Source organism: Macaca thibetana, chromosome 2, assembly GCF_024542745.1.
Source record: "Macaca thibetana thibetana isolate TM-01 chromosome 2, ASM2454274v1, whole genome shotgun sequence".
NCBI lineage: Eukaryota > Metazoa > Chordata > Mammalia > Primates > Cercopithecidae > Macaca > Macaca thibetana.
In genome coordinates, this window is record NC_065579.1 from 149,557,565 (window position 1) to 149,583,177 (window position 25,613).

The 25,613-nt window shown below is 46.0% G+C and overlaps 1 protein-coding gene and 1 long non-coding RNA gene across 2 annotated transcripts in view; one reads left to right on the plus strand and one right to left on the minus strand.

Moving 5' to 3' along the window:
- The window catches only part of HEG1 (heart development protein with EGF like domains 1), an 89,368-nt gene that overhangs the window by 52,106 nt on the left and 11,649 nt on the right, over positions 1–25,613 (plus strand). The window contains exons 11-16 of the mRNA XM_050781579.1: positions 1,025–1,083; positions 1,327–1,487; positions 5,537–5,671; positions 12,746–12,788; positions 12,919–12,956; positions 25,070–25,157. Of these exons, the coding sequence (XP_050637536.1) occupies positions 1,025–1,083; positions 1,327–1,487; positions 5,537–5,671; positions 12,746–12,788; positions 12,919–12,956; positions 25,070–25,157 (524 nt within the window). The remainder of the gene's footprint in view (positions 1–1,024; positions 1,084–1,326; positions 1,488–5,536; positions 5,672–12,745; positions 12,789–12,918; positions 12,957–25,069; positions 25,158–25,613) is intronic.
- LOC126949190 (uncharacterized) overlaps positions 23,939–25,613 on the minus strand; it is an 80,797-nt gene continuing 79,122 nt past the window's right edge. The window contains exon 3 of the long non-coding RNA XR_007723610.1: positions 23,939–24,158. This is a non-coding gene — a long non-coding RNA (uncharacterized LOC126949190). The remainder of the gene's footprint in view (positions 24,159–25,613) is intronic.

The window sequence follows — 25,613 nt, forward strand, 5'->3', positions numbered from 1 at the left end:
TATGCAGAAGTGCAGTCCTTCACATTACATGGCGCTCAGTGACTCATTTGACTTGCTATTTTTTGCCCAGTATCAATGTATAATTTACTGGTGATGTGACGCACCTGTCCCCAAGAACGAGTGAAGATTAATGAATCATTGGCTGGGAAAGCCACTCACATGGTCTTTCCCGAGATGTTATTCTGTTTACCAAACCTGGAAAAACAGGTTAATAATAAAACAACAGTAATAAATCATTGCTATTAGGCTATAAAATGATGTCATAGGAAGCCAGAAAGGGTTTGATAATGTCCCATGTTTGCCCCCATCTTCTGTAGAGTGGCATGTAGACAGGTGCGTCTGCACTGGGCCCAGTACTGAGACCCTCCACTCTGGGAAGGGAGTCTCGGTAGCTCCTATTGTGCAGGGCAGCAGGGAAGCAGGCCTGATATTTCATGCTGTAGAGGGATTTTCTACTGTCTCCAAGGGCACAAGGCAAACATTGGGAGAGTAGCTCTTAATTTGCTCTCAACAAAAGGGCTCTTGACCCACGTAATGTAATTTCTCACGGAGAGCCTTTTTGAAGAAGACCTGTCTTTGAGTTAGGTCAACTCATTGTAGATTATAAGGCGTCTATGTAGGGCCTGTCAGAGCTAGGGTAGCTAAAAGGAGCCTTTCCAATGCAGCTCGTTCACTATGCAAAGTCCAAATAAACAGTTGCCTCTGAGTTGTTTGAAACCCTGGGCCTTAGAAGAGAGCTGCTCCTTTGAAGATGTTTTGCATCCAAGGGTGCTATTCTGAACATCATTTCCTGCCAAGATTTTCCCCACTGATTTACTCTCTGCCTCTTTCTCTTTGTACTCGTGGAACAACAGAAAGGCATTTAAGAGGGGAACAAAAAAAGGACACCACTTCTGTGCAAAGCCGCCTGCTGATAACTTGATGGCTGGAAAATGCCTGTTTTATCCTGAAAATAGGAAACTGGTTCTAGGTCCAAGGCTTTTGTCTAACTCACAGTTAACGACAGACTTGTTCTTCCTTTCAGTTAAATATGTGTTTTTCAGCGTTACCTAGTTACATCCGATCTACAGTTCACGCCTCTAGGTAAGTAACAGATTACATTTGCTTGTGAACTAGTCTGTAGAAAGGGGAGGCTGTTCTAACGTGGGTGATAGCAACAAAACCGGGCTGTTTTCACCCAGCCATGGGGCGATCCAGGGACAAGGTCACTGACCTTCATGCTCTCCCGTTCTGTCGCTGGAGAATGGTGATGACACTCATTTCCAAAAGCCTTGGGACCTACGTGTCATTTCAGGGCTATTAAAAACCCACAAACTTTGCCTATAGGGAGTCCAACTCGGTGGTGATCTCACTGCAAACAACCTTTTCCCTGGCCTCCAATGTGACGCTGTTTGACCTGGCTGATAGGATGCAGAAATGTGTCAACTCCTGCAAGTCCTCTGCCGAGGTCTGCCAGCTCTTGGGATCTCAGAGGCGGATCTTCAGAGGTAAGAGGGCAGCCCTCTGGGAGGACCCTACCCATATTGTTAGGCAAGACCTAAGATGGAAATGCAAGGCATCCAGGGCTCAGACCAAGGAAAGGCCCTCACAGAGCCTATTTTTGGCATGGGTGTTAAGTCAAAGACCTTTGTGCACATGCGTCTTCCTTTATGTGTGCATGCATGTACAGACACATGCACACACACACCCAGAGTCCTGTACACAAGCCTTGAAGACACCTGGTCCTTGGCATGCAACTCCTTCTATTTCTTTTATCCAGTGTTGATGTGGGAGGGGGAGGGGTATAGGAGCTGATGTGACAAAGCAGAAATCACTCTTTTTCCCTTGAAAAGTTCCAGCTCTCTTTGGGGAAATAGAATGTACATGCTTGTCAATGATCCAAAAAAACCTTCATCTGGCCAGAAGCAGTGGCTCACATCTGTAATCCCAGCACTATGGGAGGCTGAGGTGCCCTTAAGCCCAGGAGTTCGAGGCTATGATTGCACCGCTGCACCCCAGCCTGGGCCACAGAGTGAGACCCTGCCTCAAAAAGCAAAATAAACAACCACCACCAAAACCTTCATCATGATACATTATTAGGTTAAAAAAAAACACAAAACAAACCCATGTGCGTTATTACCCATTGTTTGTGTTTGTTTGCACATTATAAATGCACAGAAACGAGACCAGAAGAATGGAGGCCAGAATGTCCACAGTGGCGCCATAAACAGTTATTTTCCTTTTCTCATTCTTGCTTTGTCTGTTTTGTCAAAAGCTTCTATAGTGCCTCTGGTGTGAGGCAAATGAAGAAAGCATTGGAGACAAGTTCAAAAGGGAAGTTTGGGTCTTGGAGGGGAAGTTTCACCTCCAGGACAGGAAAACTCAACTGGAATCTAAAGTACTTCTTTGCAAAGGAGGCTTGTCCCTGTTGCCACATGCTATATGATCAAAGTTAGCTCATTTTACTGCACAAGTAGGGCTGGCAAAGGAGGGAGAATCTAGTCTAAACCTCCCATCTGGCATCCAGATGCTGGACATGAGTAGAAGATATCAGATTGTAACAGTCTGCTGGTAGATCCATGACATTGACTTTCCCAGTGGGCCTGGGTTCTGTAACTGCCGGTCAAGAGAGCTTTCTGGAGTGGGCCTGTATATTACAGAGCTTGGGAGCCAGATTGTTAGCCCTTCATTCTAGGATAAGAGCTGGAGCTTGGCCCATTTAAGGCTAGTTATTAATTTGAAAAAAAAAAAAAAAGCTAAACCTCTGAAGTTGAAGTTACTATTGATGGGGGAGTGAGGTAGAAAGGTCATGCCCCATTATATCATGGTCATGCCCCATTATATCATGCTCAAAACTTTGAGACTCTCTGTGGTTTTACTTTTTTGTTTCTCTTGCCACGGATTCAAGGGTACCAAGTTGTCCTCCCCACTGCAGTAGGAAAGTCACCTTTCAGTTCACTAAAATTTATGGAGTACATTCTATGTGATCAATATTGTACCAGGTTACTTTTTGTGCCCCATAAATGCATTCGTGCCTTTACAATTCAAATGCCAGTCATTTGGATTTGAAAGAGCCTGCTCATGGCAGCCCTACCCACCCTCTGACTCCCATTCTTCCAACTGCTTGTATATGGTTTATGGGAAAGTACCTCTCACCCTTGCTGCCTTGCTGAAATTCCTATTTACTTCTCCTTTCAGAGCCCATGAGAACAAAGACAGCTATGCATATCAACTGAGAAAAACAGGCTTGTTTCCCTGTTTTTCCTCCCAGGTCTTCTTCAGGTTTTGCCAAGACCAGCCTGGTCTCATGCTAACCTTTCTGAGTGCTAGAGAGGTGGCCTTGACAGCTTCTGACATCTGGGTGTTTCCAGCATGTGGGCAGTGCTGGGCTACTCTGGACACTGCCGTTGGAAAGGAGGGTTTTCTGTCTTCAATTCGTAAAACATCCACTTCCTTGCCTTTCAAGGAAGTGCAGCTCTTGTCGTCTCCAGAGGTTTAGTCTTTGGAAATCCCCCATGGAATGTCTCAGCTTTAGATTTACTTAGAGTCTCATTGTCTGTGTTGGCGGATGTTATGCCCAGGAAAGACCATGGGAATTGTGAATGTAGCAAAATCACATCGCCGGGCTTTACATGAAAATGGGGTTCTATGTGGTCCTATTGGATGGATTTATGGTAGAATATTCTTTGAGAATTTGCAGGGTAGCGACTCCTCCACTGCAGAGGCGGGCCCTGTGTCCCATGCTTTTGCATAGATCTGCTTCTGTGCAGGGCACAGTTGCTGCAGCAGAGTGTCCTTTTTGCCAACGGGCTGGATTAATGGGCAGGGTGGAAGGAAGACGTGACATTGGCTTCCAGAAAATATCTAATCAGGCCAGGCGACTCCGGCTGGCCGCTGGACAAGGCAAGTGTCAGCCTGGACAGGTTTCTGCCCTGGAGGAATTTCTTTATATTAAGGCTTGAGGACTGGCAAAGCCTTCAAAGAGTGGAGATGAGGGATTGTGGAAGTTCATTACCTCCCTGGTGCCAGCTTCGCAGTGTTTGCCTGGTGAGATTTTCCATTTTTAATTTTTCTCCCTTAAATACAAACTTTTTACAATAAACAAAGGAAATTCTATCGCACACACAAATGTGGTTCTGGTTGAGCACGCCAGCTTCCACTGATAAAGGCAGGAAATTCAGCTTTGAGAACTAGAGTTGTGTCCTAAGCTTACCTCGTGTGACCAGGCTGTCCACCGGCCCTGAGCTCTCAGGACTCACAAAAGGGGGCAGATGTGAGGAACCCCATGTGGGGTGGCAGCTCATGTCACCAAAACCTGCCTGGGCAGGGGCAGTTTTGCACTTTTAAAAGGGGTACCTGGCTTCTGAATAGGTTGGCTTCCTCCTTTGGGTGGGAAATGGGAGACCATGGCTGGAAAATTGGCAGTCATTCCTCCCTGCACAATAGCTACATGGCCCTTCCTCTTGCATCTTTCTTCCCATTCTGAACTTGAGCTTGCCCCTCAATAACAGCAGCAAGTATCTAGCTTGCCTTGCCCTGCACATGGGTGTAAATAAGGTACTATCCACTATCCAGTTGGTTTCCTATTTTTGTTCCATTCTCTGTGTACCCCATATGCACAGTAGGCCTATGTACCCTTATTGTGTCTGCTGTAGACAACTTCACAGAGGGCCATATGCCCCATAGGAAATGCTTTCTGATAATAATGAAATGATTCTTTGTCATCCATAAAATGAATAAGGCCCTAAAGTGAATGAGGTAGCAAGCCTGAAAGATGGGCTCCTTCTCTGCCTGCCTCTGTTTCTCTCTGCCTGGTCAGTGACAGGCTGGCATGTGTACCAACCAATCCCTGTGCAAGGCACCGAAGACCCAGAGATGAAGAAGCCTCAAGAACCCATCAGTGGAGTGGGGGAGACTGCCTGATAAACAGAATTACACTGCAGCCCAGGGCAAGTAGATTGTCTTTCAGACCCCTCCTCCTCACCAGTGGGCAGGGTGATGTAGGCAGCACGCTGTCAGGACAGCAAGCCACCCTGCCACAGGGAGTGGTGCTAGGTCCCTTTTTAGGCCATGCAGAGACGCAGAGCTGAGATGCACTTCCACCTGAGATAGGTGTGGCCTGCACTCCTGTTCTTAGCTTGAGTCTCGGCTTCCTAAGAACTTGGCCGTATTTTCTGGTTGTGCTGGTCCTTCCTCTGCAGTCCTTTGGAAGATACCGGGTCATTAAGGGCTGTATTTGCAGTGAGCACCAGAGGAGGGAACAGGGCCCTGTTGATTCCAATTTGGTTTTTCAGTTGGTCCGTGGCCCGCCGTGAGGGTGTTTTCAATGGGGAAGGCTGGTGCACAGCCTGCGGCTGATCAGAGAAGGAGTGGCAGAAGGCAGTGCAGATGGACTCCTGAGAGGAGTGTTGCTCTGTGGAGACTTTCTGGAAAACTGTTCTCAGCCTCTTGAAATAGAAAGTTCATGCAGACACACGAGCTTTGAAGTGGAGGAGGTTTTAAGGTTTGAAGTGGAGGAGGTTTTGTTTTATTTCACCGTCTTGTTTTTCCATTCCAGCGGGCAGCTTGTGCAAGCGGAAGAGTCCCGAATGTGACAAAGACACCTCCATCTGCACTGACCTGGATGGCGTTGCCCTGTGCCAGTGCAAGTCGGGATACTTTCAGTTCAACAAGATGGACCACTCCTGCCGAGGTAGCCACAGCTTCGCCTGGGGTTCTGTGCCCCATCCTTGGACTCTGCCTGGTGCTCTGTCTCTCTCTCTCTCGCTCTCTCTCTCTCTTGCTCTCTCTCTCTGCTTAGGCGTGACCATTCTAAACTGAGGGTAACTGGTTCTTGTTATTTTGCTCGTGGCAAGATTGAATACATTATCTCCTTGGAATAATAGCATTATCTTTGACTGGTGCATGCTGGTCTGGCCAATTAAATTCAAAGGAAGAGAGAATGGAATGCCTGTGGTAGCAGTGCCTTTTCTTTTTTTTTCCACTTAAAGGAAGTTAGAAAAATTATTGTTTTAATTCCCAAAGCTTTATCTATTGTCTGCTAATCTTTTAAAGTGGAAGTACAGGCATAGAGTCAGGCTTATATCTTTCAGAGGCAGCTGAGGCCAGAGTCAAAGCCTGACTCTGCCTCACTGATCGTGTATCCCCTTGGGCAAGTTACTTTGTTTCTCTGAGCCTCAGTTTCCTCTTCTGAGATATGGGTATGGTGATCCTCTATTGGATATTTATTCTAAGAGTTAAGGAAAGCAGTGGATATAGAGGCCCTTTGTAAGCCGTCAGCATCTGCTCTTGTATTTGGTCCAGGTTGTTGTTGAATTAATGAGTTCTGGTTTTAAAGGTCTCATGCAGTGTTTGAGAGCAGAAATCTAATGCTACTAACCTTTAAGATGAGGCTTAAATTCATTTAGTTTGAGGGAAAAACTGCTCAAAGAATGTAGTCCAAGAATACTGCTTTAAAATAAAATTAATTCAGGTCCAGAGTACCACGCACCCTGACTTATAAAAAGGCTGCTGCAACTTGCAATCACCAGAAAAACTAATGATATAAAGGCCATCGTGGATGGCCAGTTTGCCTACTCAGTCAACACCTTGTTGGTGATAGATGTCAATGGATGTTACTGGAATCTAATAAAAATCACATACTGGGGCGAGGTGACATGCCAGTTTTCTCTATCAGGACTTCCCATTGGAGGACTTGTTCATCACAGATAAAAATATATTTCAGGGCAGCACTCTTATCCTGAGCTTCAGACCCTCTGACTTTTTTAGGTCTGGATACAGAGTTCTCAGGTGCTCATCATTAGCTCTCCAGGTGAGACCTGTGATGGGTTTTGAAGGGGAGGGCCAACTCTCTGTTGGGCCTAGGTCCTGATGTGTGACTAGCACACAGCATGTCTCAATGCCATGCCAGACTGCCACATTGCTACAAAGAGATGATGCTTCCTCATGCCATCTTATCTGCTTTAATGCAGAGGGTTCCTTGCACCTCTTAGAAATGGGGAGTTGAACCGGGAGCAGTGACTCACGCCTGTAATCTCAGCACTTTGGGAGGCCAAGATGGGCGGATCACCTGAGGTCAGGAGTTCAAGACCAGCCTGACCAACACGGAGAAACCCCATCTCTACAAAAAATACAAAATTAGCTGGGTGTGATGGCACTTGCCTGTAATCCCAGCTACTTGGGAGGCTGAGGCAGGATAATCTCTTGACTCGGTGGAGCAGAGGTTGCAGTGAGCTGAGATCACGCCATTACACCACTGCAGCCTGGGCAACATCCGTCTCAAAAAAAAAAAAAAGAAATGGGGAGTTGAGCCTATCTTCATGTGGGAAGGGGGTTGGGCTAACATCCATGTGTGTTGGGGTGCTGTGCTGCTGACAGGGGATGATACAAGATAGGCAGAGGATGGGCATGGTGCTGTGGTGTTCCCTGTGAAGAGTATCTCAACAATGGCCCTATCACCTTTGCTTCTGGCTGGCCTGCGCCACTTCCTCTGTTTCCAAGTCAGCAATTTTATAATCGTTTCACTTACAGGCTAGCATTAACAATAGCTGTTAAAGATTTACCAAGTGTGCTGACACAGGCACCAGCCACCTTATGTTGACCAAGTAAGGACCCAAGAAGCAGCATAAGGAAACCTTAGTTTGCCTTTGGGCTTGTTGCTGAGACCCGGTGAAGCCCTTTCTTGGCAGTATTTGCACCATCAGGCCTCTGATGAGTGGATCCTGGAGCTTCTTGGGCCACAGCCCTTTAGGCTGGATTCTGATGGGTTAACAGTGACATCTTCTGGCCATCAGTGCTGGAGCACTGACACCTCAAATCAAGGCTCAAACCTGTGTATAAATAGAGGATAGAGGAGTGTGTGTTCTCTAAATCACTGCAGTTCAAGCTATACATTAGCAAGTCTCTATGTTCTCTGCTGCGTGTGCACGCATACACACACACACACACACACACACACACACACACACACACAATGTGTTTGGTGTCTCACAGAAAATGTCTTTACCAGACTTTCAAAGCTACCTATAAAATCAAAGTAGATACCCCTCTCAATCCCTCTCATAGGTTTCTTAGCTTCCTTCCATCATGCAGGCATCATGATTAATTCTTTTTTTGTTTGTTTGTTTTTAGAGACAAAGCCTTGCTCTGTCACTCAGGCTGGAGTGCAGTGGTACAATCAGGTCTCACTGCCGCCTTGACCTCCTGGGCTCAAGTGATCCTCCCACCTCATCTCCCAAGTAGGTGGGACTACAGGTCCTTGCCACTATATCCAGCTAATTTTTGTATTCTTTGTAGAGATGGACTTTTGCCATGTTGCCGAGGCTGGTCTCAAATTCCTAGGCTCAAGCAATCCACCCACCTCGGCCTCCCAAAGTGCTAGGATTACAGGCGTGAGCCACCACATCTGGCAATGAATTCGCACAACCTGTTTGCATGTCTCTTTCTTTAATCAGACTGCCAGTGCCTTAGGTGCCAGAACCGTGTCCTGAACAGTGCAGGGTTCAGCAAATGTCTGTTGAATAGATGAATGGATAAGGCAGCAAATAAGATAGGAAAAGATTGGCATGGCTAGATACAATTTCCCACAAGGGAACACAAGAGTTTTTAAGAAGCCACTGGCAGCTGGGCACTGTGGCTCATCATGCCTATAATCCCAGCACTTTGGGAGGCCAAGGTGGGAGGATCATGAGGTCAGGAGTTTGAGGCCAGCTTGGCCAATATGGTGAAACTCTGTCTCTACTAAAAATGCAAAAATTAGCTGGGTGTGGTGGTGCACGCCTGTAGTCCCAGCTTCTCAGGAGTCTGAGGCAGAAGAATCGCTTCAACCCAGGAGGCAGAGGTTGCAGTGAGCCGAGATCCCGCCACTGCACTCCAGCCTGGGTGACAGAGCGAGACTCCATCTCAAAAAGAAAGAAAAAAAAAAAAAGATGTCACTATCCACTTATTTCTATTTTTAAGTCCAGAAGACTTGAATTCACTTGTGCCTTATGGCAATAGGGGAAGCCCAGTTTGTGAATATGTACTAGCTGTTGCCACATTCATTTCATCTTCAGTGCTCTGGGTCAGAATACCTCTGGGGCAGGAGTCTCCAACCCTACTGGTTTGTGGTCTATTAGGAACCGGGCTGCATAGCAGGAGGTGCAGTTAGGAACCGGGCTGCACAGCTGAGCTCCACCTCCTGTCACATCAGCGGTGGCATTAGATTCTCGTAGAAGTATGGACCCTATTGTGAACTGCACACGCGAGGGATCTAGGTTACGTGGTCCTTATGAGAATCTAATGCCTGATGATCTGAGGTGGAACAGCTTCATTCCTAGACCATCTCCCCGAGACCACCACCTTGCTGGTCCATGGAAAAATTGTTTTCCATGAAACCGGTCACTGGTGCCAAAAATGTGGGGACTGCTGCTCTAGGGTGAGTGAGATGAGAAGCTGGGTTCTAAGGAGCACAGTAGCACCTCACTGACAAGTTTCCCCAGAACAGCTCCACAGCATAGTAGCACTCAACCACCAATGAATGACGGAATGAGCCCATTTGAAATAGAGAAATATCATGACATCAGGGAGCCAGGTCACTCCTGAAACAAAATGGAAACAGCCCATCCCATCAGCTTGTGGCAGGACAACAGATGGACCTTACATCTGGCTGGATGACAGCCATGGAGTGGACCGCCTCCACCCAGCAGATGAAATCTCATGTTGGGTGGGGAGATTGGATGTAAAAACATTTCCAGGAAGAAGTGTTCAAAATAGAACAGGCTGGTGTGACATCACCCTGCCTCAGTGCCGAGATGGGTGGGGAGGAGTCACTAAGAAGCAAGCAATCCCCAGTGGCTGCCCTGCAGCCTTAGCCATCCACAGATCATCCAGGGCAGCTTTCCCCACTCCCATGACCTGCTGCAGCATGAGGCAGAGGCACACACAGGAGGAGGGCCACCGGACACGGGAGAGGCAGGAGCACTCAGCTGCCCCCTTGGAGAAGACCCCACCTGAGTGAGGCCAGCCGAGAACTCAGGTATCAAAGATTGGGAGATGGGGCCTCGTTACTCCTTCCCTAAATGGGATGCAATTATGCTCTACCCGTGGCATGAAGTGAAAGCACCTAGTGAAAATTGATTTGATAAAATAAGATTGAAAAATATGTAAAAGGTAAATCAGGTTGAAGGGGAAATTAACAGACTGTTTTGTTGAAGCCAGAAGGAAAGTGAATATGCAGAATGAGACACAGCAGGGTCCTGCACGCTTGGTAAAAGAAGGCCCCTCACTTAAGTGCTGCTGAGGTTCCTGGACACTGAGGCAAAAAGAGAAACATGACTTTGAAAAGAGTCAGGGTCCCTAAAATAAAGAACGGCTGTTCAGGAGCATCCCTGTCTTTTAAAATAATGGGGCCAAGAGAAATTTCTCTGGGGCATCCTCATCAAGAGGTTACTGAGTGATATTGTAGCAAAGCAGTCCATGACATCCCCAAATAAATACCACAGGGACTTTCCATGGCTGCTGCTTATAACAAAAAGGCCTTTAATACAAGAGACTGTAGCTCGGAAAAGTGATTCTGTGGGGCCAAAACAGTGCAGTCCAGGTGCACAGCTCCCTAATATCTTCCGTGAGATACATTACAGTTGATTTTGGTTTTGAAACTGTATTCCACAACCCTCTAGTGATATGTTAATAGAAAGTCTGTAACAATAAAGCAGATGCCAGAGATGTTCAACTGCTAACATTAAGAAAGTAGGAGGAGGGGCCGGGCGCGGTGGCTCACACCTGTAATCCCAGCCCTTTGGGAGGCCGATGCGGGCGGATCACGAGGTCAGGAGATCGAGACCATCCTGGCAAACACAGTGAAACCCCATCTCTACTAAAAATACCAAAAAAAAATTAGCCGGGCGTGGTGGCGGGCGCCTGTAGTCCCAGCTTCTCGGGAGGCTGAGGCAGGAGAATGGCGTGAACTCGGGAAGCAGCAGAGCTTGCAGTGAGCAGAGATCGCACCACTGCACTTCAGCCTGGGCAACAGAGTGAGACTCCGTCTCAAAAAAAAAAAAAAAAAAAAAAAAGGAGGAGGAAGAACATTCAACACATCGTCATGAGGAAAGTTATCATGCACAAGGATGCTGGACCCAGCCCACAGGGCCCCTCTCGCCAGCCCCCTGTCCCTCCTCACCCCCAGCCATGCATGCTGCTGGCCCCCCTAACCCACCATTAGCATGTCTGCTATCCCATCAAGTATTGCAGCTCTACCACTCTGTACCTTTTCTTATTCGGGATCTTTTATGCGATGTATCTCATACATTAACCCTGAATCACATTTTTATCATTCCTTGCAGCAGAGAATTTGTCTGTGAGGCCATTTTTCATTGTCTGCTTTCATTCAAGCATGCATTATAGCTCATGGTGTTCTGTCATCTTATCATTGTGTTGAAAATGTTCTGTGATCACAGAAATTTAGGAACTGCTGATCCAGGGAAATGGCCGGGCCACAACTGCTTCAGTGAAGTAGTGTTCCAGGAGCCGCACCACCCAAGGGTTCAAAGTTCTGTTCTTGGGCAAGGTGCCAATTAACACACATCTAGATATGTCCAAAATTCCCTACACAGACTACAGGGTGAGCATTCTGTTATGAAAACCTGGGCACACACCAGAACTGTGCCCCAGAAGATGTCACCCAAAGCTTCCCCCTTCTCATCGAAGGGTGGCAGCAGGGCCGTTATCAGGTTACAGGTTTGATTTACATTAAGAAGGTGAGCCATATGTTTTTGCGATGGAAGGAGGTTCCCCAGGGGACATTCTTCAGCTATAGAGAGCTTCTAAATGAATTGCATTGGTCATATAATAATTACAACTACATGCCTGACACACGGTGGCTCACGCCTTTAATCCTAGTACTTTGGGAGGTGGAGGTGGGTGGATCATCTGAGGTCAGGAGTTTGAGCAGCCTGGCCAACAGGGCGAAACCTCATCTCTCCTACAAATACAAAAATTAGCCAGGCTTCATGGCGGGCCCCTGTATTCCCAGCTACTTGGGAGGCTGAAGCAGGAGAATCACTTGAACCCAGGAGGTGGAGGTTGCAGTGAGCCAAGATAGTGCCACTGCACTCCAGCCTGGGCGACAAAACAAGACTCCATCTCAAAAAATAATAATAATTACAACTACAAAACATTGATTTAGTGGTTACTGTGTACCAGATCTGTACTAAGCCATTTGAATGCCTTAATTTCACTTAATCACCTCCAATAAAATACTTTTTATAGCTGGGAGATTGAGAGCCACAAAGAGGTTAAGAAAAGTTTCTTGAGGTTAAGATTTGAGGCCGGGCATAGTGACTCACGCCTGTAATCCCAGCACTTTGGGAGGCAGAGGCGGGCAGATCACTTTGAACTCAGGAGTTCAAGACAAGCCTGAGCAACAGGGTGAAACCCCATCTCTACTAAAAATACAAAAATTAGCTGGGCATGATGGCACATGCCTGTAATCCCAGCTACTTGGGAGGCTGAGCCTGGAGAATCCCTTGAACCCAGGAGGTGGAGGTTGCGGTGAGCCAAGATGGCACCACCGCACTCCAGCCTGGGCAGCAGAGTGAGACTGTGTCTCAAAAAAAAAAAAAAAAAAGTTACGCTGGCAACAGTATTTAAGTGAGGATCATTCCAAACCAATTTGCAGGCTTCTGGTACTAGAATAATCTTGTGGACTTTAGGGTGGCTGGCATTTAATTAACTGGGAGTTTGGGAGAGGTAAACAGACACACTCATGCATTTTCCTTTTCTTTTTCAGCATGTGAAGATGGATATAGGCTTGAAAATGAAACCTGCATGAGGTAGGCTCAAAGTTCATTTAGTCTCATTTTGTTACAAATCTTATCTAGAAGTTATTTAGATAAATTGCCTCACTTATTTCTTTTGAGATTTGAAACTAATTCTTACCCTTTTTTCTTTCTTGGCTTGCAGTTGCCCATTTGGCCTTGGTGGTCTCAATTGCGGAAACCGTAAGTGTACAAAAGTGGACCATTATGCGTGGGCAGGGGCCTGGCCCTGTTGTTAGTGCACAGGTGTCAGTCTCCTCCCACTTCCCTCAGTTCACACCCGCTGTCTTCTTAGGTTCTGTGCCGATGGCATGGGGGCAACAAAGAGAAAGGCTGGGCATGGTGGCTCACGCCTGTAATCCCGGCACTTTGGAAGACGGAGGCAGGAGGATCACTTAAGGCCAGGAGTTAGAGACCATTTTGGCCAACCTGGTGAAACCCCATCTCTAGTAAAAATAAAAAATTAGCTGGGTGTGATGGCACGTGCCTGTAATCCTAGCTACTTGGGAAGCTGAGGTGAGAGAATCACTTGAACCTTTGAGGCGGAGGTTGCAGTGAGCTGAGATCACACTACGACACTTCAGCCTGGATGACAGAGGAAGACTTCATTTAAAAAACAACCAAAAAAAAAAAAAAAAGAGAGAAAGATTTGACTGGTGCCGTTTAGGGGCTCAAGGTCTGGGCAGGAAGAGAAAGACTTACTCCTAAATAGCCCTGCTGTGTACTGAGTGTTACTGTGATAACTAGACATGGGGTGTGGGACGGGGAGGTAGGGACTGTGCCCAGAGAAGAATGGGAGGACAGTCAACAGTACTTCTTGGAGGGAGTGGAATTAGAGGAACAGTTGGAAAGATTTAAACTGACGGGTATGAGGGGAGGACATCCCAGGCAGAGGGAACAACTTAGACAAAGGTCTTGAGGCAGCCATGGATCCTTGGTGTTCTGGGGCCAGTATGTAAGTGGGCATGGCTGGAGGATAGGAAGATAGGAAGGCAGAAAGTAGAGGATTTGGGCTGGCAGAGTATATGGGGTCTGAACTGTTGGCGTTGGGATCACCAGGCTGAAGAGTGTAGACTAACCAATAACTGTCAGGCAGGGCAAAAGTCTTAGAGCAGGAAAGCAGTTTGATCAAGGAAAGCAATTTGGGCTGCGTTGAGAACAGACTGTACGGAGGAGAATGTGGGGGTGCAGCTTAGAGATTTCCAGCATAGTCCCCCAGGCATGCTAGAGACACACTTAGGAATCCTCTCTGCTCCACGTGGAAGTAGAGGGTGGAACTCCAAGCAGCCAAGAGTGTTGGTGGGGACTGTGAGCGTGGTGTGTTTTGCAACCTAATCCAGTTCTTGGAGAAATGCAACTGTGATTCATTTAAGATTGCTTGCACTGACATTTTCTTATATTGATACATTAGAAATGGAAATTATCAGCAAAATTAAATTTGGGGATATAGCGTATCATAGGATGTAACAGAAATACTAACAATGAAGATTTTAGTTTAGGACAGCTTTGTCTCTCATCCTACAGACAAATGTGCCAGGGGACTGTATTCTCAGTTTACTAGAAGGAAAGTAGACACGATTTTATTGAATGTGTGTAAAAAGCCCCCTGTTTCTATTCCCCAATGGTATACCTTACATCTGATTTCTTCAGTGTTTTCTTTGTTCGTAAAGGTTTTCTATTAGCAAGTTTCATTATTGACCTTCTTTGAGCATAACTAAAAAATAAAAATAATGAAATAAAATCAAACACATTCAATGCTGAATATAAAACTGACATAAAACTCTCTTGGTGCACCCAGCATGGAGCTACTCTCAGGCCAGAGTCTAGAGACTTAGAATTACATATCCATTTAGGATTACTGAGGACTTTGGTCATCTGATTTATTTTGACTGCAAACTAGCAAGAGGTTACAGAAGATAGTCTCAGAGGAAGACTAGGGAGGCACTTCTAGAAGCAATTATATGTATAGTCTTATTGAGTAGAGAGGGAGGAGCTCACAGAATTGATATTTGTTTTTTTGTTTGTTTGTTTTTTGAGATGGAGTCTTGTTCTGTCTCCTGGCTGAAGTGCAGTGGCGTGATCTCGGCTCACTGCAACCTCCGCCTCCTGGGTTCAAGCGATTTTCTTGCCTCAGTCTCCCAAGTAGCTGGGAAAACAGGCACACACCACCACGCCCAGCTAATTTTTCTATTTTTATTAGAGACGGGGTTTCACCATGATGGCCAGGATGGTCCCGATCTCTTGACCTCGTAATCTGCCCACCTTGGCCTCCCAAAGTGCTGGGATTACAGGTGTGAGCCACCGTGCCCTGCCGATGTTTGTTTTTTAAGTAGCAACCTGCAACCCTAAGTGGTGTAGTAAACAAGCCTGTACTCTTTAGAAGTCCCAGAGGACACTGTGGGGCCATAGCACCGTGTGAGCACGACCCTTCACTCCAATGGACCCCAGTCATCACCCGCTAAATGGTATTTGGTGCACTCAGTTTAATAAGGCAAGGAAGTTATCATAGTTTAGGCTTTTTTGTTTAATAAAGAATAGTCAGAATTCTTTCTAGGTGTCAATGCTTCACAGGGTAGGCTTGAGTATTTTGGAGATTTGGCTTATGTAAAACAGTATGGATGGCAGTACATGTCCTTTTCTAAAGATCAGTATTTAGGCACCTCAGCTTTGCAGCTGGGCTCAGGATCTTTATGCTTTCGTCTTTAGGAGGCTATCTGTGCCTTAAAGGGGCTGCCTAGTCTACAGAGTGGTGTGTGTTCACTTTTTTGTGTGAATCTCATTTCTCACTTGAAACCAGAACAGAGTCACGGAGAGCTCGTAAACTGATCAGAGAATGGAGTAGCCTGTGCACAAAAATAGATAAGAAAATCTATAACGTTTCAATGTGGAAAAAGGAGGCTGAACAATCAGAAATTTAAGATGTTTGAGACTTGTTTCTCAAATGCTGGAATACTAGAACTACATGGTATATATATATGTGTGTGTGTGTGTGTGTGTGTGTGTGTATACATATATAGTCTTTCAGAAGAGATGCTTCAAGGCTAAGAGTAGAGGTTGCATCACAAGCCTGCAGACTTGATCCTAAGATATTATAATATTAGGAACAGAGGCTGAGACAATTTTATGCAGCATGGATTAAAAATAATGTGAGGGAAGCAGGCTCAAGGTGCAGCAGACCTGTATCACGTGTGCAAGAAACTCATCTGAATGCAATCCACCTGATGGCAGAGAAAGAGAGATCCAGTGAGACAGGTGAGAGGTGTGGAGGTGTGGCCACCCTGTTCTCCACGTGTGCCCCTTGGGTGAGCCAGGGAGCAGGAGGTAAGAGATATGACCTGCTCAGTCCTCTTGGGGCCTCTCATCCCTGACAGGCCTCTCATAGAATGAGCTACTGCTTTAACCCTGCGTTGGTCAGACGGCTCCCTAGTTTTTAATTTTTATTTTTAGGGATGAGGTCTGTCTCTGTTGCCCAGGCTGGAGTGCAGTGGCCTGCCTGATCATGGCTCACTGTAGCCTCAATCTCTCAGGCTCAAGCAATCCTCCCACGCTGGTCTCCCAAAGTGTTAGGATTACAGGCGTGAGCCACCGCACCTGACCCCTAAATAAGTTTTATTAGAAAATGCTTCATGTTTCTCATCGAATGGAAGAGTGATCCATCGAGGGAACATGAGTCTATAAAGGGTTGCAGGACAGGGGTGTGAGCTGCAGGGCATTATTCTGAGTGGCATTGGTAATTTTTCTCGGAGATTATTAAGCACTATACATGTTTGGGGATGCTATTTCCCTATGTCATTGACTAGTCTGTAAATTCTTAAGTCAGGAAAAAGTCAAGCCCTCCCCATTATGTTTGTGGGGTTCTGGAAGTAGCCAAGATTTCTCTCTGATGCCTCAGACTTCCTTTTCCTTCCCATTAGTCCAAGTCACTGTGTCCAGCAGAGGGCAGAGGCCTGTCTGGATGGTTTGCTCCTGGCCACCTTTTGGAACTGGCAGCTTATCATTAGTGTGGTAACTGTTGTTATTCTGTGATGGCGTGTAAATATCACTTTATCATTTTGATATCTCTATTAGTTTCAGTGTTGCAAGGCAGTTAATATTACAGTGGCTGATAATAAGTAGCACTTGCCACCTGCCTCTTTCTCTGAGGTCTGGGCCCAGACCTGGGTGTTGGTTAAGGAGTTGGGAATTCATCCCTCTCTATGGTGATAGCATCTTGGGAGTCTGTGACTCAGAATTCAATGTTTTGTGCCAAATATCAGCGTTCTGACCGCCCACCACCGTTACTCCCATTATTGCCACCTAAGACAGCAGGGGCCTTCCTGGGCTGTGACTCAGGCTGGATTTTTCATAGGCAAGAAATGCTTCTTCTCTATGCAGACTTCTTAGGGCACGTACTCTACCCAAGCCCAGTGAGGCTGGGGAGGCTGGCTTTTTCCAGCCAAGCACACAGTCTTAAGATTTTCTTGCTCCTACATTCCTTGCAATCATCCAACTCCAGTAGATTTGGGCATTAGGCATAACCTGTGTCCTACCCCTGTAAAAGTTTCTGTTCGCTTTCTAGTTGTGCCCAGAGTTCAGTCCTTACTCCTTACAGAGAAACTGGAAAGGGCAGGGCACGGTGGCTCACGCCTGTAATCCCAGCACTTTGGGATGCTGAGGCAGGAGAGTCACTCGAGGTCAGGAGTTTGAGACCAGACTGGCCAACATGGTGAAACCTCGTCTCTACTAAAAATAAAAAAATTAGCTGGGAGTGGTGGCATGTACCTGTAATCCCAGCTACTCGGGAGGCTGAGGCAGGAGAATCACTTGAACCTGGGAGGCAGAGGCTACAGTGAGCTGAGATCGCACCATTGCACTCCAGCCTGGGCGATAAAGTGAGACTCTGTCTCAAAAAATAAATAAATGAATAAATAACTGGAAAGGGCAGGACAAGCCTTTCTCTCAAGTCTTCACCACCTGTGGAAGAGCAGGCCCTGCTCGAGCAGGGGCCCCGCTCCTGGGCAGCGCAGGTCTGCACCTTTCTTATCACTGCTCTCCTTTTAATTTTCTAAACATGTAAAATATCTCTCTGTTTATATCCCAGATTCCACCAATACAATAGCAAATATACCATTTGCCAGATGGCCCCAGAATTCTTTTAGGAATGTGTCATCAGACGTGTCTCTCTCTCCCCGTGCTTCCACCCTTTTCTTAGGGCGTGCGCATTTCCTCTGTTGCTGGAAGCTTACGTTGGTTCCTCCTCACAGTTTCATAATTGCTCTCATGACACTTTGGGTTGTTTAGCCTTTTTTCTGTTTTTAAAATAAATTCCTTTTAAAAAAAATAACAATACAGCACATGCCCATTAATTTCCCCTATTTTAACCCAAATTAATTAGAAAATAGAAGTTAAGGGAAGAGGAGAGTAAAGTAAACAATCTCACCACCCGTTAAACACTATGTTCACCACGTTTCCTTACTACTAAGTGTGGGGCATAGGCCAGCAGGATCCATGTCACCTTGGAGCTTGTTGGAAATGCACAGCTTCGGACTCCCGACTCCAGACCCACTGAATCCAAATCTGAATTTTCACCAAGCCCATAAATTTAGTTAATAGGCAGATTCATATGCATATTAAAGTTTGAGAAACACTGGTATTACGTATTTTTCCAGAGATATAGATGTGTGTGTCTTTTTAACAGAAATTGAATCTCACTGAATATACTGTTCTGTGACCTGCTTTTAAAACTAGTAAACTGTGGAATGTTTTCACTTACATGATTTTATAATGTCACTTTTGATAGTCCTGTGGAATTCTGCTCTATGGACATACTGTAATTTGCTTAACCATTTCTCTCACTGCCTTTCAAAAGTCTCTTTTTAAAATATTCTTGTCATCTAAGCCATTTTTTTTCTGTTTTTTGTTTGTTTTTGTTTTATTTTTTGGTTTTCTCTTCTTTCTTTTTTTTTTTTTTTTTTTGAGATGGAGTTTCACTCTTGTTGCCCAGGCTGGAGTGCAATGGCACGATCGTGGCTCACTGCAACCTCTGCCTCTGGGATTCAAGGGATTCTCCTGCCTCAGCCTCCCGAGTAGCTGGAATTACAGGCGCTCGCCACCACACCTGGCTAACTTTTTGTATTTTTAGCAGAGACACGGTTTTATCATGTTGGCCAGGCTGGTATCGACTCCTGAACTCAGGTGATCCACCTGCCTCAGCCTTCCATAGTGCTGGGATTACAGGCGTGAGCTACCGCGCCTGGCCCCATTTTTCTGTTTCATGGTTATTGTCATTTTGTGATTATAGAGCTCACGTAATTCTCCTAGATTACTTTTTTCTGACCACAGACTTTTTTTCCATCCCTCTGTCATATTTGCCACATGTCTCTTTTGTAGGTCATCCTTTCGTTCAAATGGTCTGCACCTCTTCAGAGGAGAACTCTTCCCCACAGCCTCCCAGCACAGCCAGCAGGGAGTGAGAGTCTGCCTTCCCCACTGACAGCCCTCTTCCCGTGAAGTCAGACATTCCGCTTAAATGTCAGTCTGCACTGTCTCCCCAGCCCAACCCATGGTCTCACGGCAGGTGTAGAAGGTGTCTTCAGTTGTGTTCACCCAGTCGTTGCCTTGTGTTATAAAAGACTTAAACCAGTAGAAGTGCTGCGTGGTGGTGGGAGTCACTCAGAACATACATCCAGGAAGACAGCACTAAACTGCTTAGGAGGAAGGAGGGAGAATCTATTAATATTACCCAGAAGGCAACTGGAAGTCTCATTCAGCTAAAAGCAGTCATTTTATTCGGTCTTGACTGGCCTCCCTTCACTTCAAACGGGGGAAGGCAGGGATTGGGGAGAAGGAACTGCTGCTCTGTACCCAACCCTCCTACTAGCGAGGACTGTTTGGTGAGGTGGAAGGGATAGAGTTGTGTAAAACATCAGGAGAAAGTGACAGAATCGTGTGGGGCACTGTCACAGTGGAGAGTGGTGGGCACTGGGTATGTTCACACCCTGCCTGTAGACTTGAAAAAGGTGAATTTCAGAAGGTGCAGGGGAAAAGAAGAACGCTGTGAACAGAGATGGAAGAGGAATGGAAAGATTTTAAAGGCAAAAATTGTCTGAGTGCAGTGGCTCACACCTGTAATCCCAGCACTTTAGGAGGCCGAGGAGGGAGGGTTGCTTGAACCCAGAAATTTGAGACCAACCTGGACAACACAGCGAGACCAAAAAAAAAAAAAAAAAATTCAGCCAGGCATGGTGGCATGCACTTAGTGTCCCAGCCACTCGGGAAACTGAGGTGGGAGGATCACTTGAGCTGGGGAGGTTGAGGTTGCAGTGAGCTGTGATCATGCCACTGCACTGCAGCCTGGGTGACAGAGCAAGACCCTGTCTCAAAAAAAGATTAAAAAATAAAAGGCAAAATTCTAACTATAAATCACGAGTGAGCTCAGTGAGGAAAAGATAGAGAGAACTGAATGCATTGTAAGATAAAAACTAATGTGGCTACCTAGAAAGTTCTGTAATGTGTTCAAGAATCTTAAAGGAAGGTTGGCTAAGGTTCTCCTGGAGTAAGTGAGCCTAGCTAGCCTAAGCGACAAAGAGAGTTTATTGGAAGGATCCTGGCATCAGGAGTGGCAGGAACCAAGGAAGTGGGGGAAGGAAGCTCAGCAGCTGAGGGTAGCAAGGGGCTTCCTGTGAGAGCACACGTTGCCATGACTGCATCCTCATGTCTCATCTCCGCTCTTCACCGTGTGTCTGTACACAGGCTGTCCTTCCCAGACAACATGATGGAAAATAGGGTCACCGAGCAGCTCTTGGTCAGGGGTGGGGAGGTCACTAGCTCACAATTTTGAAAGCGATGGCCCTCTCTTTCCCACATTCCTGGGAAGTAACTAATGGATCCAGTTTGGATGGTGGGTTTATTCCCAGCCCAGCCAGCTGTGTCCAGGGGATGGTGTTACATGTCGGAGTGTGCCCACCCCCAGCTGCAGTTGGAAGGGGTGCACAGTTCTCAGAAGGGGGGTGGCTAAGCAGATTGTCCAGTAGATCCCATCCAAATAAGCATATAAACATAGACAAATATGGCTCTGAGGAAAGGCTAAGGCCCAGAATGTGCTGTTGGTTTGATGAAAGATGCTAACAGTGATGACAACAATGTCAAGCTGTGAAGAATCAGGGAAACATGGAGGCATTGCTTGAGAAAGACTGAAATGTCAACAAATGCCAAGAAGAAAGTAGGACTAAGAATTCCAAGCTCTTCATTCTGGAAAATCTTTTCACACTAGAAAGGATAGGACAGACAAACCTAAGATGACATTCACTGCCTCTGTCTCACCTAAATAAATATTCAGAGCACCTCTGAAGCAGGAAACACTTCAGCTGGCACTTATTCAAATCCGTGCACTTCTACATCATCATAAATCTAAAATCAGTACTTAACCCCAAAAGATCATTTGTAGAGTGATTTTAAGAAGATCTGTGGGGGATATTACAAGGTTACAGTGACATGGCTGCCAAAGAACCTCAAATGAACTCTTTAAAAAATATGTGTGTGTATCTATACACAATGTCAAGATTTCAGGGACGGGTGTCTGTATGTGTGTGTGTGTGCGTGTGCACGTATGTAAATATGTAAATAAAATTTGGGAAATGCAGAAAAGCACAAAGAAGAAAGCAAGTTCTCCACCATTACCCGAGGCAGTACTAACTTGTGCAAACATTTTGGTGAGCTCCCTCCCAGACTCTTTCTCTCTGCTTGTGTGCTGGGTGGTCCCCTGGCTTTCAGCTCAGTGCTCTTTCCTCTCCTGTGTAATCAAAACCAGTGCTACCCACGGTCTGGTCCATTGGCTGGCAGCAGCACCATCCCATAGAAGCCTCTAGAAGTGCAGGTTCTGAGCCCCTGCCCAGTACGACTGAACCAAATCCCTTGGAGCAGGGACCAGGAATCTGGGTTTTAACAAGGCTTGTGGGTGACTGAGATGCAGACGGGAGTTTGAGAAGCCCTCATCTATGCCAGTGCTACGCAACTGGTGGTCTGCCGTGGGAAGTGTTACTGGACTGTGGCAAGATGACACAGAAGTTGAGAGTGAGCACTTAGAAATGTTTATATTAACTTGACATAACTGTGACATCCAAGCATGGGAGCCTTGGAAAAGAGTTTTATTATATTTTACAAATATACCAGCCCACAGTCAACTCCTTTAAAAAAAAAAATGAGAAAGTTAAATTTATGATAGTTGGTACCTGTGGGGACAGATGAGGGGAGGAGCACATGGGACTTTATTTTCTTTATTTAAAAAGAATATCAGGCTGGGTGCAGTGGCTCACACCTGTAATCCCAGCACTTTGGGAGGCCAGGGTGAGAGGACCACTTGAGACCAGGAGTTCAAGACCAGCCTGGACAACATAGTGATACCCTGTCCCTACAAAACCCAAAAATTAGCTGCGCCTGTGGTCCCAGCTGCTTGGCAGGCGTCCGTGGTCCCAGCTGCTTGGCAGACTGAGACAGAAGGATTGCTTGAGCCCAGGAATTGAAGGCTACAGTGAACTGTGATTGTGCCACTGCACTCCAGTGTGGGCAACATAGTGAGACCTGTCTCAAAAAAAAAAAAAGGATAACCAGAAGCACAAACAAGCAAGCAAAAACTGGTCCTCAGGCCAGGCGTGGTGGCTCACACCTGTAATCCCAGCACCGTGGGAGGCCAAGGTGAGCGGATCACTGGAGGCCAAGAGTTCAAGACCAGCCTGGCCAACATAGCGAAACCTCGTCTCTATTAAAAATACCAAAAAATGAGCTGGGCATGCTAGCACCTGCCTGTAATCCCAGCTACTCAGGAGGTTGAGGCATGAGGATTCCTTGAACTTGGGAGGAAGAGGTTGCAGTGAGCCAAGATCACACCATTGCACTCCAGCCTGAGCGATGGAGCCAGACTCTGTAAAAATAAAAAAACCAAAAAACTGGTCCTTGACCACAGATAGTTTGAGAAGCACTGCTCTACACTATCTGTGTCTCTTTTTAGACAAAACTGCTTGTTTCAAACAGGAACCTGCCACAGCTGCAGCCACTTGCAAGGGTCACTTCTAAAATGGATACTTACTTCTTTTGTTGGAAATGAGAAAATTTAACTTGGTGTGGAAGGATAAGCAGGAGCTAGACTCTGGTCTTTAGGAAAAAAGGGAGCCACGGAGGGTTTTTTAAAGCAGGGAAATGGCAAGATCAGATTTGCTTTCTGTAGTGAGTGGACAAGACTGGGCACAGGTAGATGTTTTGGGAAGCAGCTACAGTTGTCCAGACAAGGGATGATGGTAGCTCAGAGCCATGATGGGGGAGATGAAGAAAAGTGGATAAATTCAAGAGGTTTGTTTTCTGTCTTCACTTTTGTTAAAAAAGAAACTTTCAAATATATGTGTTGGGAGATAAGGAAGAGAATGTGTTTATTCTGTGGCTTGGCTTTGTTTCCTGTGTATCTTAATACTGACAGTTTTTGTATCCTAATACTGATGGTTTTACATAATAGTCAGGTTTCTATGCTATTTATTTAAATAAAAGGATAGGTAAATTGTTGCATGGCTTGTATTTGCTCACAGTCTGCCTGCTGCCTGTCTTCACTCTCAACCAGCACCTAGTGCTCTGGGAGCTTGGTGAGGAGGGGAGGAGCGTGTCAGCCCTGTACCTCATCCTTGTTTACAAGGACAAGAGAGCATGAGACCCTAGACAGCATGGCTCCAATCTTAATTTACTATTGAGAATCCGGCTACTGGTGTTTCATCCTGGATCCTACAACTAGAGAACACAATTTTCATTATATTTCCACAACCAAAAAGTCAACCGGAATATTTAATAGAATTTATTGAATATATGATTTTGCCAGAAATACATAGATATAAAAGCAACTAAAGCTTTTAATATTGCTTTCTACATATGATATGTACTTGCTTAATCACTGCTAATTTCTGGTAATTAAATTTGATGTGTATTTATTGAGGAGCTACTCAGTCCCTAGCATGATTGATGCATGATTCCCAGACTCTGGACTTAACTGATCAGTAATGTTCCTTATAAAATTGGGGAGTCTAACCTAGGGTTGCCTCCTTTTTATTTTATGAAGTAAAAATCTAGAACTGAATCAAGAATTTTTAGGCCAGGCATGGTGGCTCAAGCCTGTAATCCCAGCACTTTGGGAAGCCAAGGCGGGCAGATCTTCTGAGGTTAGGAGTTCGAGATCAGCCTGGCCAACATTGTGAAACCCCATCTCTACTAAAAATACAAAAAAATTAGCAGGGCATGGTGGATGTGTCTGTAATCCAAGCTACTCGGGAGGCTGAGGCAGAAGAATCGCTTGAACCCAGGAGGCGGAGGTTCAGTGAACTGGGATCGCACCATTGCACTCCAGCCTGGGCAACAAGAGCAAGACTCCGTCTAGGGAAAAAAAAAAAAAAAGAATTTTTATATCTACTATTACCATTAACTCAAAAAATTAAACAACACCAAAGGGTGGGAAGTGGCCAAGAAAAGATTCTGCGTTATCTGCATTACTTTTTTATTTAGTTTTATTTTTTTGAGACAGAGTCTCACTGTATCGCCCAGGCTGGAGTGCAGTGGCGGGATCTCGGCTCACTGCAAGCTCCGCCTCCCAGTTTCACTCCATTCTCCTGCCTCAGCCTCCCAAGTAGCTGGGACTACAGGCGCCCGCCACCGCGCCTGTAGTTTTCGTATTTTTAGTAGAGACAGGATTTCTCCGTAGTCTGGATCTCCTGACCTTGTGATCCGGCCGCCTCGGCCTCCCAACGTGCTGGGATTACAGGCGTCAGCCACTGCACCCAGCCCAAAAAAGGGAGCTTTTTGGCCGGGCGCGGTGGCTCACGCCTGTAATCCCAGCACGTTGGGAGGCCGAGGCGGGTGGATCACGAGGTCAGGAGATTGAGACCATCCTGGCTAACACGCTGAATCCCCGTCTCTACTGAAAATACAAAAAATTCGCCAGGTATGGTGGCAGGCGCCTGTAGTCCCAGCTACTCGGGAGGCTGAGGCAGAAGAATCGCTTGAACCTGGGAGGCGGAGGTTGCAGTGAGCAGAGATCGCACCACTGCACTCCAGCCTGGGTGACAGGATGAGACTCTGTCTCCAAAAAAAAAAAAAGAAGCTTTCTCAATACGGAGAGGCTTGGAGATAGCCATTGAGGATCCCTTGCCAGAGAGTAGGAAGTTGTAGGCGCGGGCACCCCTCAAGGCAGGGTGGCGACTGTAGAGTCAGGGGAGACCATTCTTGAGAACTCACTCATTCCTTCATTACCTCCAGCCAATCCGCCTTTTTGTTTGTTTTACCTTTAGCCTATCAGCTTATCACTGTGGTGATCGCAGCTGCCGGAGGTGGGCTCCTGCTCATCCTAGGCATCGCACTGATTGTTACCTGTTGCAGGTAAGTGATGAGAGTTCAGATTCCAGTCCTGTTCCTTTGCCTGTGCTATACAAGGGTCAGATTCTATTCTCTTACAGAATAATTGAGATGGTTCACAATATTAAATCGTAATGTGACTAACCCATTTTAATAAAAGGAAAAAGGGAATTCACGATAGTTGGTGCCTGTGAGGAAAAAGAAGGGTAGTAAATGAAACTTCATTTTCTTTATTAGAAAAGAATAGCTGAAAGCACAAGCAGGAAATGAGAAAGTAAATAAATTAGGCTTCATCAGAATTAAAAACTTTTATACTCTGAAGAACACTATCAAGAAAGTGAAAAGACAACCCATACTTGCAAATATGGATTGCATGAGAAAATACTTGCAAATTATATGTCTAATAAGGGACTTGTATCTAGAATATAGAAGGAACTCTTATAACTCAACAACCTAATTTTAAAAATGGACAAAAAACTT